Source organism: Ochotona curzoniae, unplaced genomic scaffold (genome assembly GCF_017591425.1).
Source record: "Ochotona curzoniae isolate NIBS_2020 unplaced genomic scaffold, NIBS_Ocur_1.0 scaffold_3208, whole genome shotgun sequence".
Taxonomy (NCBI): Eukaryota; Metazoa; Chordata; class Mammalia; order Lagomorpha; family Ochotonidae; genus Ochotona; species Ochotona curzoniae.
The window spans coordinates 32,327,372-32,345,623 of NW_024467106.1; the positions used below are offsets into that span (position 1 = coordinate 32,327,372).

General features: G+C 55.5%; 2 protein-coding genes across 2 annotated transcripts in view; one reads left to right on the plus strand and one right to left on the minus strand.

The window, feature by feature from the left end:
* The first annotated feature begins 3,608 nt into the window (after window positions 1-3,608).
* Window positions 3,609-4,296, plus strand: ENHO (energy homeostasis associated). The gene has a single exon (XM_040963549.1). The coding sequence runs from the start codon at window positions 3,689-3,691 to the stop codon at window positions 3,917-3,919; it is 231 nt and encodes a 76-aa protein (XP_040819483.1). The 5' UTR covers window positions 3,609-3,688; the 3' UTR covers window positions 3,920-4,296.
* Window positions 4,297-4,366: 70 nt separating this feature from the next.
* The window catches only part of DNAI1 (dynein axonemal intermediate chain 1), a 60,573-nt gene continuing 46,687 nt past the window's right edge, over window positions 4,367-18,252 (minus strand). The window contains exons 13-20 of the mRNA XM_040963178.1: window positions 15,477-15,724; window positions 11,421-11,510; window positions 11,207-11,294; window positions 10,509-10,588; window positions 9,304-9,452; window positions 9,110-9,209; window positions 7,448-7,633; window positions 4,367-4,678 (exon numbers count right to left, since the gene is read on the minus strand). Of these exons, the coding sequence (XP_040819112.1) occupies window positions 4,580-4,678; window positions 7,448-7,633; window positions 9,110-9,209; window positions 9,304-9,452; window positions 10,509-10,588; window positions 11,207-11,294; window positions 11,421-11,510; window positions 15,477-15,724 (1,040 nt within the window). The 3' untranslated portion in view covers window positions 4,367-4,579. The remainder of the gene's footprint in view (window positions 4,679-7,447; window positions 7,634-9,109; window positions 9,210-9,303; window positions 9,453-10,508; window positions 10,589-11,206; window positions 11,295-11,420; window positions 11,511-15,476; window positions 15,725-18,252) is intronic.

Here is an 18,252-nt window from a genome sequence, read left to right on the forward strand (position 1 = left end):
CATCGTCCCTCTCTCTCTTGGAAGCCCTCTGCCATACTTTCTATGAGGGTTAACCACAAAGGCTAGGTTCACTGGCTTGATTCTCACCCCTTGACCATTGCTGACTGGTCCGAAGTTCAGCATCTAACTGAGGTTGGCTCAGTGTGGCCCATTGGAGTCCCTCCCCAGAAATCTGCAAAGTACCTTCCAAGTAGCAGCAGCAATAGGTATCATAAACGTCCATCTCTCTTTGACTGCTGAGCTTTGGGATTGTCTGAAGGGCACTGGAAGCCATTCTGGGGTGGGAATGACATGGAGTAGAGGGTAAACGCAGCAGAACTGCAAGAAGACAGCAGAGCGAGAGGTGGAAAGAGAACCCTGGAGGCCTTTCAGTCTCTCAGTCGCAGCCATTTTAGGTCCCAATGTTCCATTATCAAGGTCTCTTTGTTTAACCCAGTTCCCACTGTCCTTGGCTGCGTGCATCTCCTTTTCTGGCTTAACTATAACTCTTGCTGATTACTCTCAGAAGTTATTTTTAGGACCTTTTACCTGAAGCTCACACCTAAACAGCCAGCTACCCATTGAACATTCTCACCTGGGTGTTCTCAAATTCAGTGCAGCCCAAACTGAATGCATCAGGCCCTTGCCTTGGTGCCCTGCTCAAACCAACTCCTTCCGGGAATTCCAGCCAAGGGCATCACAATCTTCCTAGGTGCCAGCCTAAGCCACTGCTCAGACTTGCCCCACCCCTCCTGCTCTCCAGATCACTCCCATGCAATTCCCATCATTCCAGTCCCTCACCATCACTCTTTGTCTTCAATCCCCACTGCCACTCCGCAGCCCAAACCACCTGATTTGGGGATAGCAACACATTACTCTTCTGCTTGAGATTTGTCAGTGTTCTCAGGATAGACTACAGATTCCACAGCTGGGTCACAAAATCCACCCACATGACACTCCAGTGTGCCGTAACTCCAGTCTCTCTGCCCATCGCCTCTTTCTCACCATACTCTCACCTGCGTCATGACTGGGTGGACAGCAGGGATGTGCTGTCTCAGAAACTCTGTGGGCTCTGGTCACTTATTTCAGATGGTCTCTAAGCATGTCAGTAGCTGTGGAAGAAGTAGCTTTGTAATATTTTATTCTTCCCTTTTCCCTTTTTTTTCATATTATCATTTGAATCTTTGAGGGGGAGGGTCTTATGTGAATTTCATGGCACTGAAATTCCCCTTAGCCATGTGGTCCTTGGGCTTGTGTGTCCACATTTGTGGCATTTGCTAAACATGGACAGTGAACCCATGTTTAGCAATCCCGAAAGGTAGGTCCCTATTACAATAACCATCCTAGGGATGTAGAAGAGGTTAAGGAACCTGCGCAATGTCACGCATGCCAACCCTATGCTACCTCCAGGTCAACTCCAGTAAGTATCTGACAGTATGGAGTCTGGATTTCCAGACAGATGCCAAGGCTGGATTTGGAATCTCTGGGATCCTTCAAGTTCTCCTGTCAGGGGTGTGACTGACCACAGGGCAGATGTTGAGTGAGATGAGAAGATGGGCCCAGATCAGGACTTAGGAATCAGCAGCTGCTGAGGGTGAGGGAGAGGAAGGCCGTCCTTACTGCTGGCCCCTTGCTGTCCATGGCAGTGACCAGGCTGGATGGAGCCCAGCCCTCACCATGGACCGGGGCTCCAGCGGGGGCTCCCCACTTCCTTCCTCTTTAGGTTTCCCCAGGGCACAGCAAGCCTGCTACCTGCACCCGCTGGGAACTGCATACTTCATGATCAGGGAACTTGGTGTGGACAAGTGAATTTTCCCACCTCCCAAGGTGGGGGTGTGGATGTGGGCTCAATGCAAACTCTTTCTAGCGGGTTTGCAGAGCACCACGCCTACGTGGGAAGATGGATGGGCCGGGCTACAGGAGGCTTCTCCTCTCAAGGGTGCGGACCCACACACAGCCACTCCTTGAGAAGATGGACCCACATACGGCAGGGTGGTCCCCTCCAACATGCGGGGTGGGGGAGAGACCTCGGGCCTCCCTCAAGTGTTGGGTGCGCAGCTTTTCCAGATACTCCTGCAGGAAGATAGGCTTCGCCCCAACCCTCTCCCGAGATGGATCTGGACAAAGTAGCCCCTTCAGCATCCCTCCCTCCCCGCCCCGCCCTAGCACAAGGGGGTGGACCCGTCCCACCCCCAGCGCAGGGCCAATGGCGCTACAGCCCAGCGCGCCCAGCCAATCGCACGGCGGCAGCAGCGCGGGGTGGCGGTGGAGGGGACAGTCCCGCCCCGCACGGGGCCGCAGGCGGCCGGCCACCCGGGAGGCGGGGCTCGCCGCTCTTTTCCGCCGCTGGCCGAGCTCAGCCGAGCTCTGCCGAGCGCCGCCGACCGGCCGCCGAGCTCGCCCGAGCGCAGCCGAACCCCGCGCCCGCTCCCGCCGCTCCCGCCGCCGCCGTCCGAGCCAGCGGCCGCGCGGCCGCGGAGGGGGAGGAGGAGGCGCCCGCCCCAGGAGGAGGAGGTGCCGGCTCGCCGCAGACCGCCCGCGGCAGAGGCCGCCCCGGTCGCGGCGCGGCGGGAGCGGCCGGCGGAGGCTGCGCGGCCGAGGGGGAGGGCCGGCGAGGCTTGGGGGGGTTGGCGGTGGTGGAGGAGCGGACGTCGCCTCTGCCCGCCTGCTGCCTCGCGCTGCCCCCCTGGCCGCAGGTGCCGGAGCATCCCGCTGCCCCGGAGCTTCCCGCGGGCGTGCTCCGGGCTCAACCCAGGTAAGGGGAGGAGAGATGGTGGTGGTGATGGGGCTGGCGGGGTGGGATCTCCCACCGCGGGCGCGGGGAACCGAGACCCAGAGACGGAGATCAGAGAGGTGCACACCCACACGGAGGCAGAGATGGGCTGGGGAGGCGCGCGCGCGCGCACACACACACACACACACACACACTCAGGAGCCCACAGACCCAGACCCACAGCGGAGGGGGAGGTACGTCCATTGGTGTGCACACCACCCGGGGATTGAGAAAGACACTCAGGAGGTGGAGACACACGGAGACACATCCAGAGGTGGGTATGCAGAGGCAGAAGCCGGCAGAGTAGGACACACACACCTGACCCAGCCTGTCCAAGTCCCTCAGGGAGATGCACCGGGGTAGACAGCCTTGGCGCCACAGACTCCACACATGCCTGCTGGGGCCTCCACAAAGTTGCCTCTGTGTGATCCGCCTGGGGACGTTTCTTGGCTGGAGTTGAGAGAGAGAAAGGTGCCCAGGCCACACAGGAGCTGGACACACTCCTTCCTCCTCCTGAGGCTTTGGGCTGCCTCAGTGCCACCCACCAACAGAGTGCTTTGGAGGGCGCTGCCAACCCTGGATGGGCAGGTGTCTGGAGCCATGCCTGGGGCTGTGGGTGCAGGTTCTGCTGGGACCCAAGAGATACCAGGGGTCTGGGAGCTGTTGGTGGGAGGAATCTGCTCCCTACCTGTCTTCCAGGCCTTGCCGCACCCTACCCACATACTTACCATGCTGTCCTTTGGTCTGACTGCTTCCACACACAGGCTTGGGATCACAGGGAGACATCTCCAGGGCGCAGGAACCCCCGAGGGTGCTCGACAGGACAGCCTCCTTGGAAGGCCGGCCACCCTGCGGTCCCACCTCAGCATGGGCCTTGCCATCGAGGCAGCTCAGCTGTCTGTGCTGGTCTGAGAGGGGGGCGGGGCGCTGCCCGTCATGGGGGCAGCCATCTCTCAGGGGGCCCTCATCGCCATCGTCTGCAACGGCCTCGTTGGCTTCCTGCTGCTGCTGCTCTGGGTCATCCTCTGCTGGGCCTGCCACTCTCGCTCCGTCGACGTCGACTCCCTCTCGGAGTCCAGTCCCAACTCCAGCCCGGGCCCCTGCCCTGAGAAGGCACCTCCGCCCCAGAAGCTGAGCCATGAAGGCAGCTACCTGCTGCAGCCCTAAAGGTCCCCAACCTGGCCTGGAACCTAAGCCTGCCCACCCGAGAGCCTGGAAACCAGGATCCCAGAGGCCAGCCTGTTCCGAGCTGAACCCAATAGTCTAGCCAAGCCCTGGCTACAAGACTGGCTCAGGAGGTCCTAGGGAGATGGGCCTGGGCTGGGGGTTCCTGAGTTGGTGCTAGGACCAGGGCCATCTGGACTCTGCTCCATCCCCAGGGCTGGTGGCTGGGTTGGTCCTTGCCCCGGGGGCATGAGCACCTCTAGCCTTCTGGGTTGGGGAAGCAAACTGGAGCCTGTGGCAATAATAGGAGGGTGTCTAGGCTGGGCCCCTCTCCTGGTCCTCCCGCTGTTTGCTGGATAATAAATGGAACTATGGCTCTACACTGAGACTTTCTCCTCTTCCTCAGGGCCCTGTGGTAGCAAAATTAAAGGGGTGGGTGGGCTTCCAGATACAGGTTTATTTGTGCAGAGTAAGGCAGTGGTGTTGGTGGTGAAGGTCCGGGGTCAGGGGCTGGGACCTTAAGGAACAGAACGAGAAGGGCAGATTCTAGGACTGGGATAGAGGGTAGGGGCACATGGTGCCAAGGCCCAGCTGAGGGGCAGCCCAGGGTCAGGTACCAGGAGGATCGAGTTCAACAACTGGGCCTGGGACACGGCCACGCCCTCAGCTCTTAGTTTTGACTTCCCTCACCAGGTTCAGCAGTTTGTCCAGTTTTGCAATCTCCACAGCTGGACCCTTCTGCACCTCCTGCCCTTTCTTTTCCTGAGGACAGGAAACAAATGTAGAAGAGATGGTGTAGGTCAGACAGCCACTTCCTCTGCCCAGCCTGCCCCTACTGTGTCACTTCCTCCCTCTGCCCTAACCCAGGTAACACAGAGACCGACCCAGATGAGGGCCTGTGAGAAGGCGTCCAGCTCTGCCTCCGCACCTTGTGTGGACATGGTCTTGATACCAACACAAGTGAGACAAGGCATCCATCCCCTGACCTGCACCGACACTGGCCTTGCAGGCCAGGGGGAGCTGCAGCTCTGGGGAGGGGAGGACCTAACTTGGTCCCGAACTGACTCTTACCACCAAGCAGGTAATAGGTGTGCGCTTGGGAGCAGGTGTACATGAAGCCACAGGTTCCCTCACTTAGTATTTGACTTAGTATGTTCTTGTTGGGCTGGGAACGGGATGCTATTCAGGGGCAGGCCTGCTGTGTCATGGAGGCGGAAGGCATAAGGGCTCCTGGGCATGCAGGTGGGCTGACATCCCCTGGGTCTTCAGATGCCCCTGTCTGGGACTGTCTCAGAGGAGCAAACTCCTTACTGTTCCTTGAAGAAGCACTCAAAGGCTTCCCTGGTTGAATTGGGCCCTGAGTGAGGCCACTGGGAGGCCTGGGCTGCACAGGGGCTTGCAGGCTTGGAGGACCCCTTGGCTGATCAGCCCCAGCCAGTCCTTCATGCCGTTCTGGCAGTGAGGGTGTGGTCGGTGCTAGGACAGTCTGGGCAGCTGTTATTTTCTGTCTTCCCTCCACTCATAGGCCTCCAGCTTCGCAGCCACCTGTGCCCACTGCTCACTGGCACTGCTCCAGCCTGGCCTGCTGAGGAGCCCAGCCTGGCCTGTGCAATGGGAGAAAGAGTCCAGAACCATCAAGCACCTTCCTGGCCCCATCCTGGCTACTGATGCCGGGCAGAACTGAGACTTTCTTTTGAGAACAGGATTTGAGCACACCTGTTCCTGAATTTCTCTTCCTAGTCCCCCACAGCAGATGCACAGAATGGCATCTTTTTCTCTCCACTCCCCATCCCCCCATTAAATTCCAATTAAATTCCATTTCTCTTCTTGGCTTCTTCTTGTCCCCAGGGAGTTGAAGCGGCGGGAGGTCGGGAGGGGGGTCCTGGTTTTTAGTTCAGCTGCAATGTCAGTTTCCCTCCATGGCTTTGGGTGAGTCCCTTGTTTTTCTCAGTATTGGGTCTCCATCCAGCTGGTAGTTAGGGAAAGTCAGTTCTTGATCTGTGATTTGTTGGGCTTTGACACCAATCATTGGATACTCCTTGGGCAGGGAGTCCAGTCCCTGTAGGTAGGCCCTCTTGAGAAAGGCTGCAGGGACTTCTTTTTGCATGAGTCAACCTGGCTACCGCGAGGGTCAGGTTAGCAGTCTCCCAGGAAACTCTAGTTCACCCACATACCAGCCCACTGCTGTTTTCTGCTCAGGATTCCCAGAGCCCCAGGTGCCCACGCTGACAGGGGCTGGTGGCTGAGGGTCCATAGATGCATGGAACTCAACTCTCTTAGCCACAATGGGCCCTTGTGTGGAGAGAGTTGGAGAACCCGGGTCAGGGTGAGTATGCCAAGGCAGGCTCCCACTCATGCCTACCACACTCCTGGTGTCACTTTTCCCCAAAGAGTGACCGTCATTCTCCCCAGAGAGTTGTCCAGCTTTGCCAGCTTCAGCCTGCTGGTCTCTCTCCTTTATTAAATGGAGACCAGATCCCATCTGTTTCACAAATTGTGCTGCCTCCTTCCCTCTTCTTGAGGCCAAACGAGCTGGGCTCAGCAAAGAGATTCAGACCACGCCCGGCACCGCCACCCGCCAAGCCCCGCCACAGCCTCTGGGCCACAGCTGCAGGCGCTTAGCAGCCTTCCGAATATTTATAGCCAAGTCCACCCCCTCCCCCCAGCTGGCTACAATTAGAGGCCCGGCCAAACTCCCAGTCCTTGTCTCCCTGGCCCATGGTGGGAAATCAACCAAACCCCACCAGGAGGATGGTGCAGCAGTCCATCTTGGTAGGGACACAGTAGGAAGAAGTCAGTAGTTGATAGAAACAGGCCCTTGCCCTTGTCTTAAACTGTAGCAAGTGCCTCAAATTGCAACCAGGAGGATCAGTCATCGGGGCAACTTGGCCTGGCTCTGATCCTGGCCCAGAACCTAATAGAAAACAAAGTGCCATTTCCACTCAGCTCCACAACTGAGCTCTGGGTTCCAAGGCCTAAGCTGTGAGGTGTGGGTTCTGTAGCCAGGTCTAGTCTTGGAAGGCATGGCTCTGGATGCCAGGGCCTATGTTTGGAGTCCTTGAGCTCTGAGCAGGTTCTGCTGAATACCCCCTGCCAACCCTGGAAACAGGAGCCAGAGCTCAGAAGGAGAACAGCTGATCTAGTTCTCACCATCCTCATGGCTCATTTCTTTCTCTCCTATGTGGCTACATAGCTCCCAGCTTGGGGACTACTGGGGCTAAAACCCTGTGTGAGCCTGCAACAAAACATTAGCTCAGCTCGCTGCCTGGGGGTGCACGGTTGTAGTGCCCATAACATCCTCCACTCCCAGTAAGCCCATATTACTTCTATATGCACCTGCTTTAGTGCACCTGCTCCCTGGTTATCTCCATCAGCTCCACCTCTAGGTGACACAGGTACACTCCGAGACATGAAACAACTGATTGCTGTTTCTTCACAAGCCTGCTCTCCTCCCAAGTCCCTCGTTTGCCCAGTGACACCATCTTCACCCTTGAGTCTGGGTCTTCCACGCCAAACTCCCAATGCCCATACCTTTGGCATCTTGCGCAAGTTAGGTGAGAGCTTGAGGCAGGTGACATGGCCACGGTCATCGCCCACGATGATGATGGGGTGGATGGGGTTGAACTGCACGTGGGTGATCTTGTTTTTCTTTTTGGCGACCACGGGTTGGTTGCATATGGCCTCATATTTGTTGATGGCCAGGTCAAACACGTGGGCCTACAGCAAGACCACTGTTAGCGTGCTCAAGACCCCTGTTCCCAGCTGAACCAGCCCCTGTACATTCTGGAAACACTACAGGAGGCTGTTAGATGGCATACTGCAGCTGGAGGCATCGGCAAGGGGAATTTCATGTTTGTTTCTACTGTGGTTGAGGGAGTTACAATAAATAAAAGTCTGGGGGGAAATTCTTAAGCCTATACTGAATTAACAACAATTAGCAGCTTCTGCTTATTGTGGACTTACTGTATTCCACACTCTTGAGAAGGCATGTTGCATGGTTGTATCCCTTTGGTGGTTCTATTACTATCCCCATGCTTTAAGTTTAAGTTAGAGGCTCAGTTAGTGAGTGGCAAAGCTGGGGAAAGCAGCAAGCCACTTACTATATACCACGGGCCCAGATGCTGCTTGCTCTGGAGGTGCTCAATGGACAGGGATCTTGTCTTTAGTGCCCCTGATCCAGGCTCTGACCTAGACAATTTGGTCAGCCCACTAACCAGTTGGCTACAATCCATCCCTCATTGTCTCTTGGTGCCATAAATACAATCCAACCCACCTGTTGCTCTCCTAGTCTGCCTTCAATCCTGACCCCAATCTTCACATGGCTGGCCTCTTCTCATCTTACCTCTCATCCTGAATGTCTTCTTCCAGAAAGCCTTCCCTGACCATTCAACCCACAGAACATGCAGTCCTTTTCTTTCCCTCTCTTTCCTGTGAAAGCTTTACTGAGATAGAACTTACCTACTAGAAAATTCACCTATTTAGAACACACACATCTTGGCTTTTGGTATAATCACATATATGCAACCACCTCCATAACTGATTTTAGAACATTTTCGTTACCCCAAGGAAAATCCTCGTGTCCAGCCATCCCCGTTTCCCCTCAACCTCCTTAAGGCTTAGGTAAGAACCACATGTCTACCTTCTGTCTGGATCAGTGGCCTATTTTGGACCCATCAAGCAGATGGAAATCTTTCAGTGTGTGAGGTTTGTAACTGACTTCTGCTGAGCTGTGTGCCCTTCCAGGTAGTAGCACAGGACGGTGCTTCATGCCTCACTGTTGCTAAGTAGCCATCCTTTTGGCTGTGCTACACTTTCTTCAGCCATATATCACATGACGGACCCTGCATCTTTTTTTTTTCCCCACCTCTTGGTTATCAGGATAAGGTTGTTATGAATACACGTGTCATACTTCACCTTTGGTTCATCCTCTTCCTAGCATTTAAAATGATGGGAATTTTGTTTGCTGCCTTTTTTCCTCCTGGCCTTCACTCTCATTCCCTAAGATGGATATCTGCCTTCCCTCCTCAGGGTTTCATGGGGTGACTCATTGTTCTGCAGAATGGGGTCTTGGGTAGCCTGGCCTTGATGCTCCCACCTTCTTCCCTGCCTGCCCTGGATGCCATGGGTGCATACTGCAGACACCCCACCCTGTCTCCAGCAGAGCCTCAGCTGGTGTCAAGAAGGGGTTCTTACCTTCCCATCTGTGGTGACTGCCGCAAACACAGTGGAAGAATATGGTGCCCAGGCTACATCGCCTACGGCAGAGTTGAGGTCATAGATGAACATTGGGGTTCTGTAGTGGTAGAGGGGTGGGTGGGAAGTGCCTGACTTAGGGCTCTCTGTGCCAAGGTCCCAGGGCAAGCCCTTGGGCAGGGTGGGCTCCTCACTTGATTGTGTGGTCCCAGATCTTCACCGTCCAGTCAGAGCTGCAGGACATGAAGACCTTGGTGTGGTAGGGGTTCCAAGTCACAGCATCCACTGCCATGTTGTGGGCATCATAGGTGTCAAGGAACTGGCTGGAGTAGGATTTAGAACACTGGTGCCAGGAGAGCGCGGGGTGGGGTGAGGGGTAGAAAAGTCAACAGGGAGAAGGCAGTTGGCTGCCAGCACCTCCCCAAGAGCTCTGTGGCATGAGAACCTGCCTGTCCCACAGCACTGTCACAGCTGGGCTGGCCTCCCTGCTGGCTGCTTTTCCTAATTAGCACTAAATAGAGAGATATGGAGGGCTTAGGGGGCTGCTAAGGTTAAGGTTGGACAGGGCGCCTTCCAGGAGGGTAGCATCCCAGGCCAGGGTCCTATCATGGCCCAGACATCATCCTGGCGACTGTGATACACATCCCAGCTGGTCCAGGGAAGAGCAGGTACAGAGCTAGGGGAAGACACTGAGCTCCATGTGTCCCCTGTTCAGTCTCCTGTCAGGACCAGCCGGCTCTATTCTCCCTCCCTCCAGAGAGGGACTGCCTAGTCTCTCCTTCCCTCTGGCCTCTTCTCTGGGCTGCCTGCGGCTGGGAGGGCCGAAATGGGGGGTGGGGACCTCTTTTGCATTCAGCCCAGCTCTGTCTGGGCCTCTGGGGCTCCCAAGAGGCTGCCTGTAATTAACATTCTGAGTCTCTGAGCCTAAGAAAAGCCTGCAGCAGGGCTATTTCTGGATGGATGGCTTTTGGAAGGATGTTCACCTACTAACACTGAGACCTTGCAGAAGGTAGCCACGAGGCTCCATCCTGCCCGCTGGGATACACCCGCTCGTCACATATAAACATGCTTGTTACTGGCCTTCAAAGCTCAGCTTCACTTTCAAGTCTCCTCTGGGAAACCTTCCAGGACTGTCCCAGCATCCCCAACCCGACTCCCACCTCTACCTTCACTCCTAGGAAAGGACAGTCCAGAGGGAAAAAGGCCGGCTGGGCGGGTCACCCTCTGGATGCTCCATCCCCTTTCCTGCCTGTGGCCCCTCAGGTCAAGAAATGCATTCTTTTCTCCTGTGCAGCCTTCCAGAAGGGATGGACCCTGAGATCAGTGGCCAACAAGAAGCTCCCAGGATGCTCGAGTTGAGCTGGCCCCAAGGAGCTGGCAGAGGGCAGACCTGCCTCACCTTGTAGATCTTCCCTTCCTCCGTGCCCACTAGGAACATGTAGTCAATCTCTTTATGAAAGTCAAAGGCGGTGCCACAGCCTAGAGAGAGAGAGAGAAAGAGAGAGAGAAGAGAAGAGATGGCTTTGGCCTAGCTCTGAGAGGGAGGCTCCTAGTACCTCCCCCTACCCTCTTGGCGGCAGCAGGGCTGGACCAGACCCGCTCCTTGGGCCTGGGTGCAGGACAGACAGAACCTGGGCCCCTGGAAGGACTGGAGCTGGGCCAGACACTTGGGACTCTGCAAATGGCTAGGGTTTCTGCAGATGGGAATGGGGGAGTTGGGGGAGGCTGGGTAAACATGGAAGGGATTGAGTTAAACAGGGTCAGGGTCAGGGTAAACAGGGACGGGGGTCTGCAAACAGGGATATGGGCTGTGCAAACAGGGAGAGTGTCTGCATAAACAGGGTAGGAATAGAGTAAACAGGGACCCGATCTGCATAAACAGGGCTGGATCTGCAGAGCAGCACCTGACCTGCATACACAGGAACAAGGGCTGCAGACTGGGACGGCAGGGCCCGACTTTCTCATCACCACCTGTCCAGGTTCTGGCAGTGGTGCAAGTAGGGATGAGGGCCACCTGTGCTGTGAGATTCCCCCATCTTGGCACGGAGGGCCTGAATGACCTGCCAGTCACGGGGCTGAGTGGGCTGAGGCTCCTACCCACTGTGTACAGCGGCAACCCTTCAGGCAGTTCCGAAGTGCTGCCTTCCACCTTCAGCTTGATGACATCCGTGTGGACCAGCTCACTCTGCAGTCACAGAGGGTGGGGTGGAGGTGGGAAGGGTGCCGGGGATGTACTGGATCAGCTGGGCTGAAGAGTGCCTTCTGCCACTCCTCACCCACCCATCTGGGTCCCTCTTTGGCAGCCAGCTACCTTTACGAGCGTCCAAGACACGATTCTGCCATCAGAAGACACTGAGAAGAAGTTGAGGTTGTGGTCCATGTCGTCCTTCTGCCATTTGACCTGGAATGTCCCAGACTGTGAAGTCTGGGCTGGGAGCTTGCCGGGACTTCCCCAAGTTCCCCCTATGAGGCTTGGAAGCAAATTCCGTGAGCCCATTCTCCTGAAGCATAGGATTTGTGCTCTCCACCCCTCTTGCATCTCTGAACCCCTCAGGCAAGGCAGGGTCTCACCCAAATCCACAGCCTTTGGCCATAGGAGTAAGCAGGTGGATGTGGGCTTAACCTTACACCAAGATACCCAGTAAGGACAGGACCCCTCAGCCAGCTTCCCCATTTACAAAACAGGAGGAGTAACCGCACGGGTGTATTGATGAGCCAATGAGATAATCTATGTGATATCTCCAACACTGCCACAACATTGCCTGTACTGAGTGTGCAGTAAGTGTTAGCTGAATTCCTCATTATTCTCATCGTCCTGGGACTCTAGGAGCCAAGGTTCTATGAGGCCTTTTCCTGGTTACTAGGGGCGGGGGAATGGGGAGGGAAGGGAATCAGGAGCACCCATCCCCTTCCCTTGTTCCCTGGGCTTGGCCCTTCTCCAGGGAGTGCCTTGTCTGTTCCCACCTTCGCTTTGTTGCCCCTGGCCCCTACTCCCAGGATCTTGCTCCCCCAACTCCAGATTTGAGTAGCATTTCCCCATCTGCAGATCAGGGTTAATTAGCCTGCCCCGCCCGTCTTCTCAGGGCTGGAAGCAAACATATGGGAAAGTGTTTTGGAGACAGAGCTGTTGTCTTACGAAGATGACACGCTTGAGGCTCAAGTTTCTATTGCCAGATGTGGAGGCCTGGCCAAGCCATGTCCCAAAGAGCTGGGGAGGGGCCGGGTGCCCAGAGCTTTCCATCCTCTAGCTCCCTCCAGACCGCCCGTGCAGGGACCACTGTCCTGGCCCCTCCCCTTGTCACAAACAGAGGCTTCCACTCAATCCCCCTGCAAGGGATGCCAGGAACCCAGTGCTATTGCTTGTAACCGCAGCTGTCACCATGGCTGCTGGGGGGGGGGAGCGCAAAAGAGGGGAGTACCTCTCCCCAGACCCATGGCCAGGCCCCCAGAAATAAGGGCCGCCCACAGCTTGCCTGGATGGCCTCCTCTGTTGTCCCTTTCACTGGGGGCAGGAAGGGGAGGGGAAGGACCCCCACGTAACAGGCAGGCCCAAGTCAGAGCAGGTCCTGATTCTGGGACTACACCCGCTTCTGCAGGAAGGTGGTCCTTTTAAAGTGAGGGGGGGACAAAGGCTGTCAAAGGGCAGGCTGGAAGAGGCACTGGGGAGCTGCAAAGGGAAGTGTTTAATGAGCAGATGCCGGCACTCATGGAAATTGTATTTCACACCACGCTTAACAGCCTGATGTCCAGCAGGGAGTGGTGTGTGACTGTGTGCATGTGTAAGTGTGTGAGTCACATGGGCGCTCCTGCAGTGGGTGGCTAGGAAGCAAACGGGAGAGGATGCTAAGTGGGTTCCAGCAAATGCATGAATGCCCACGGTCTAAGTGGTAGGGGAGGAGGTGGAGCCCACTTAACTGATTCCTTCTCTTCTGTCTTACGTGATTAAGGCAGTCTGCCTAACCCCAGTCTCTGTCCATACGTCCTTTCAGCTGCCTTCTCGGGATTGGATGTGTATATACACACAACCTTCACAGGCTGTTGCCGGTTGAGGTTTCACAGTCAGGCCTGAACAGGCCAGCTCCCTGGAAAAGTGGCCTGTGATGTGGGACAGGAGCCCAGTGTTCTTAGAACAGAAAGTTCTCTCCTTGGCTCCAAAACCTTCCATGGCTCCCGACTGCCAACAAACTCCTTCTGCCCTGGCTGGCCATGTGAGATCCAGAAGATCCCTTAAAAGAAGGACCTCTCAGGGCCGCTGTAACAGCTCAACTGGCTAATCCTCCACTTGCAAGCACCAGCGGCCATGTGGATGCTGTTTCATGTCCCAGCTGCTCCATTTCCCATCTGGCTCCCTGCCTGTGGCCTGGAAATGCAGTGGAGGATGGTCCAAAGCCTTGGGATCCTGCACCCATGTGGGAGACCTGGAAGAAGCTCCTGGCTTCAGATCAGCTTAGCTTCAGCTGATGAGGCAATTTTGGGAGGGAACCAGCAGATGGAAGATCTTTGTCTCTGCTTCTCTCTGGAAAAAAAAATCTGCCTTTCCAATAAAAATAAATAGATCAAAAAAAAAAAAAAAAAAGAAGGACCTTGATTCTGACCTTCCCTGTCACCTCAGTGGTTCTCCTTCCAACAGGTGCATCTGCCTGGAGAACACCTGTCTCCGGCAGCTGTCCTTCAGATTTCTCCCCTTGACTTCTGAGCCAGACATGTTTGTCTTCTGCCATTTCCAGTGACTTGTGCAAGGCCACCTGGGCACCCTGGAGTGAGGCAGCATGGCCACTTCCTTTTCCCTGTGTCCAATCAACCATTTCCTTCTATTGATTCCACTGTCACAACAGCTCTTGGCCCTGTCTTCTCAGTTCTCTTCCACTGCCCCCACACAAGCTCAGACCTCAGCATTTCTCCTGCTGCAAGCAGAGGATTCCTCCAAGACACAATAGACCTACATCATGCTCCTGCCTCAGACCCTCTGGTGGCTGGGCAGAGATTCTCACACCATGTTTAGAGGATATCTTAAGAGCTTTGAAGAGGTGCTGGAGGTGAGGGAGGGTACAGCAGGAGGAGTGCTGGGGGAGCCTTAAGCAAGCACAGTGGCTCCACACTTCACTTGAAACCACTGACCTACAAAGTGATGGACAAGCACACTCGTCAAGGGGCGCCTGTTCTTTCACAGTCTCTGCTCCCCTCCGCTTGTCTCTCCCATGATTCACCAGGGCATGACTTCCCACTGGCACTCTGCTTGATGACCCGGGTCACTGCACACTTCTGGCTACTCAGCACTTCCGCATCCCTTGCAATGCAGCACAGGCCGTTTCCCCTAGAAAGCTCCCTCCTGCCCCAGCACCAGGGCCTGAGTGCGTTTCCCTTTTTTCTTGTAGCACTTAGGATCTCCTGGCCTTGTCCTGGTCAGCAGTCCCAGAGATGAGCCAACAGCAAGGCTCGAGCAGGGCGGAATCACTGACCACATGCATACGGGCATGAATGAACCAACAAAGAGTTGAAGGCGGTGAGATGGGGACAGAGAGACAGAAGCAGCTCTCCCTGGGGGCTGACAGTCAGTGCCTGGGGTGGATGTCCAGGTGGCTTAGGATACTTAGGGCAGGAGCAGGCAGGGATACTGGGCTTGCCCACAGATCCTGTCAGCACAGCAGGACAGAGAAAGAACAGAAGCCACCCCCAGTGCTGCCTGATAAGCCCAGAGACCTGGGCAACTGGAGGCCAAAATGTGTCCTTAAATCCTCCCAGTTCTTCCCAGAATGGGCAGATGCACAGCCTTGGGAGGAAGGGGAGAAGGAGGAGGAGGAGCTGCAGAGGCCTGCAGAGCCAGAGCCAGAGCTAAGAAACCCTTTGAGAGTGCAGCTGTGAAATCTACTCCCCTGAAGAGAGGAGATCCAGAGTCAGGTTCAGTTTAGCCTCAAAGTCAAGGTAGTGGTTCCAGGTTGGTTTGCCTTGGGCACGGGCCCTGACATCACTCTGGGCTCAGTTGGAGCAGCTACAGAGAGGCTAAGGACAGATCTCACCAGATAGCAGGCAACTGGCTGGGAGTTCTCCCCTGATTCAGCACAGATGGCAGGGAAGAGCCTCTTCAGCGAGTTGAGGAAACTTGCAGACCAGGCTCTGGAGTTTCTAACACATTCAGGTGCAGCCTGAAGGCCTGGAGGTATCCAGCTGGAGCTGGTGAGTTACTGATGGTCGCCCCCATGAGATCCCTGGGGGCAGCAGGAATCTCTCCCCACCTCCTGGTTCTTACCTTCTATTCTTATCTGCCTCTTCTCACACCCAACTCCCTTGGTTACTAAGCTGGCACCTTGCCCAGCCCCGGCCCCTTGCCTCCCAGACTGGCATCTCCCATCGTGGGTCCGGGCCTGACCTGCCATACGGGGTCCGTGTGCTTGCCAGACTTGGCCGAGCTGCGGAAGCAGGGCTGGGAGTGGGGCTTCTTGAGGTTGTAAATGGCCACGTTGCCGTCATAGTGACCCACCACTACAAGGTAGGGGTGGTCCATGTGCATGTCGAGACACATGATGCCGCTTTCGCTGCTGAAGATGTATTCGGGGAAGCTGGGGTTCTTCATGCTGTAGAGCAGCAGCATGCCCCGGCTCTGCTTCATGAAGTCATCTGTTGGGGAGAAGATGGGGGCAGGGTGGCTCTGGGCTGAAGACTCTTGGGCCGGAGAAGCCCTCTACCCTGCCCCAATCCCAGCCGATGAATAAGCCCAGCCCTTCTCTGACATCACAGGGGTTTCTGCTTTCTGCGACTCCATCTGTGAAATGGGATTGAGAGAGTCGGCCTCCCCATTCTCAGGGCCCATGGGAGGTTCCATCAACCCATGAGGGGGTGAGCAGGTGCACCCAAAGGGCAGATAGACTTTCTCCCTCTTTCCTTCTTGAAATGCAGGTTCCAAGAGCTGCTGACTGCAGCCTGGGTGTGGTGCTGTGGGAAGGAACAGTTCCCTCAGCTGGGGGCTCACATGCCCCACCCCAGAAGCCGATGGGCACCCTGGGAGACACCTGCAGAGTGTCCATCAAGTGCTCTGACCGCCTTCCAGCCCCTCCCTCCCCAACCTGGCAAAGGACAGGCGGTCAACTTGAACCGACACAGAGTTTTAAACCAGCCTCCAGTGAGCATCCTCCCATACCTCCTGTCTCCACAGACTCCAGTCACAGTCGATGCCCTAGCTCTGGGCCAGCCAGCGGCTGAGTGAGGATGCCCACAGTCCTCCTTGGCCTGGGCACAGCTTTTGATGATTGTCAACAGACCCCTTAGCAGAGATTTGAGGTCCCTTGGGACAGCATGTCCCTCCCACCCCCCACCGACTCCTACCCCAACCGCCACCCAAGATAGAGCCTCTTGTTCTAACTTTACACACACTTGACAGACAGGTGGTCACCAGATAAAACATAGCCCTGGCCCACAAGTCCAACTCCTTCCTTCCCTCTGTTCCAGTCCTTCCTTCCCCTTCTTCCGATCTACAAGAGCCAGTGCTGGAGAGGAGGAAGGTTCGGACAGCCCAGGAGTTTTTGGCCCTTTAACATGAGGGTCCTCTTCCTGGACCTCCCTGCTCCAAGGACAGCTCCTCTGTCGCTGGCATCTGCAAGGTGTGGGACCTCGTGATAAAGTGGCCTCCCTGGGACCCCCATCGGAGGCAGCCTAATGTGACTAATTTTTTAAAGTCTTTATCTTATTCTAAGGCTTTGTCTTCAGGAGAATTACGTGACTGAGTAGGGGTTGGGAACCATATGGGTTTTCTGCATGAGTTCTATTATCATTATATCCCAGGCACCCCCATCCTAGATGCTTGGCAAAGACCATGTTGTGTCCTGACCAGGAGCAGGTTTCCACCAGGAGCCAGGCTGGCCTTAGAAGGCTGGGTGCCAGTGCCATGGTATAGTGGGCTGGGCCTCCACCTGTGGCACTGGCATCCCAGAGGGGTGCAGCTCCAGGGAGAGAGCTTACTGAACAGAGCAAGCAGAGAACAGCACACTTGGCTCTTGGCTGTGGCACAGGATCCAGCCCTCTGATGCCCAGCAGCTGTGATCCACTGTGATCCACTTTCTCTAGACAAACCCTGTGCACAAGCACCCTGTGCCCCCGTATGCCTCGCCAGGCATTATCAGGGACATCAGGAAACCAGTGGCTGGCTTGGCACTGAGGCTCACGGCCTCCTGATTTTACGGCTGGGACTGCCAGGCCCAGAGAAGAGCCACGGTGTGCACCGAGGTGCACTAGGCTCATTACGAGGTGCTGGACACATCCAGTGGAAATTGTCCTACTCTGGTCATGACACGAATCCCATCCTATGTTGAGGTGTGAAAGAGAAAGGGAGGAGGTATTATACTTAGTGTGATGGTCGGGACTAGCAAAACCTCTAGTCTCCAGGCTGTGGACTAGAGAGCAGGTACGAGACTGGCCAGTCAAGCATGAGAAAAGAGGACGTGCAGAGCAAAGCACAGATTTCACAAGAGTGCAGAGTGACCAGTCAAGCTCCAGACCCGAGACACCTTCTTCCCTGGCTGTGCAAATGTGGGCAATAAGCCCACTTCCCTAAGCCTGAGTTATCACTCTTTATTGTTTGCAGCCAAAAGAACCCTCCTGAATACCAAAATCATAGTTGCTAATTGTGACTAGAAACTATGTGTTTCCTGACTTCTAATTCAGGGCTCATTTTTTTTTTTTCAAACCAGGGAAATAGAAAAAACAAACCAAACCAAACAACAACAACAAAAAAAACTCTCCTTTAATTGCATCTTACTCTATGAACTTCTCTTCCCTGACTCCAGTGACCCCCAGAAGACCTTAGTATCCTGGTCTCCGAGTACACCCAGTGTGACATTACACTGCAGTCCCAGTGTGACAGCATCACCTTATTTTCCGGGGTCCTAAAAAGACTCCCCTGTTTGAGACCCACGGACTAGTATCACCCAGGCACATCTCGGGTGACATCACTGCCTAGGCCTCCAGCTTTCCTGGGATGATGTCACCAAGCAGGTGAGAAGCAACCTGATGATATCACTGCTTAAGCCCTCCAGCGGGGTGACATCACCAGCAAGTCATCGGCAGGCCCTGGAAGCACAATGGCTGGAGGCCACCCCAGCTTCCCAGTGTCAGCCGTTCCCAGGGAGGGAGTGCTGGAATCCCATCAGGCT

Excerpts from the sequence above, each read along its gene's own strand:
- ENHO (XM_040963549.1), top strand. The coding sequence starts at position 3,689 with ATGGGGGCAGCCATCTCTCAGGGGGCCCTCATCGCCATCGTCTGCAAC.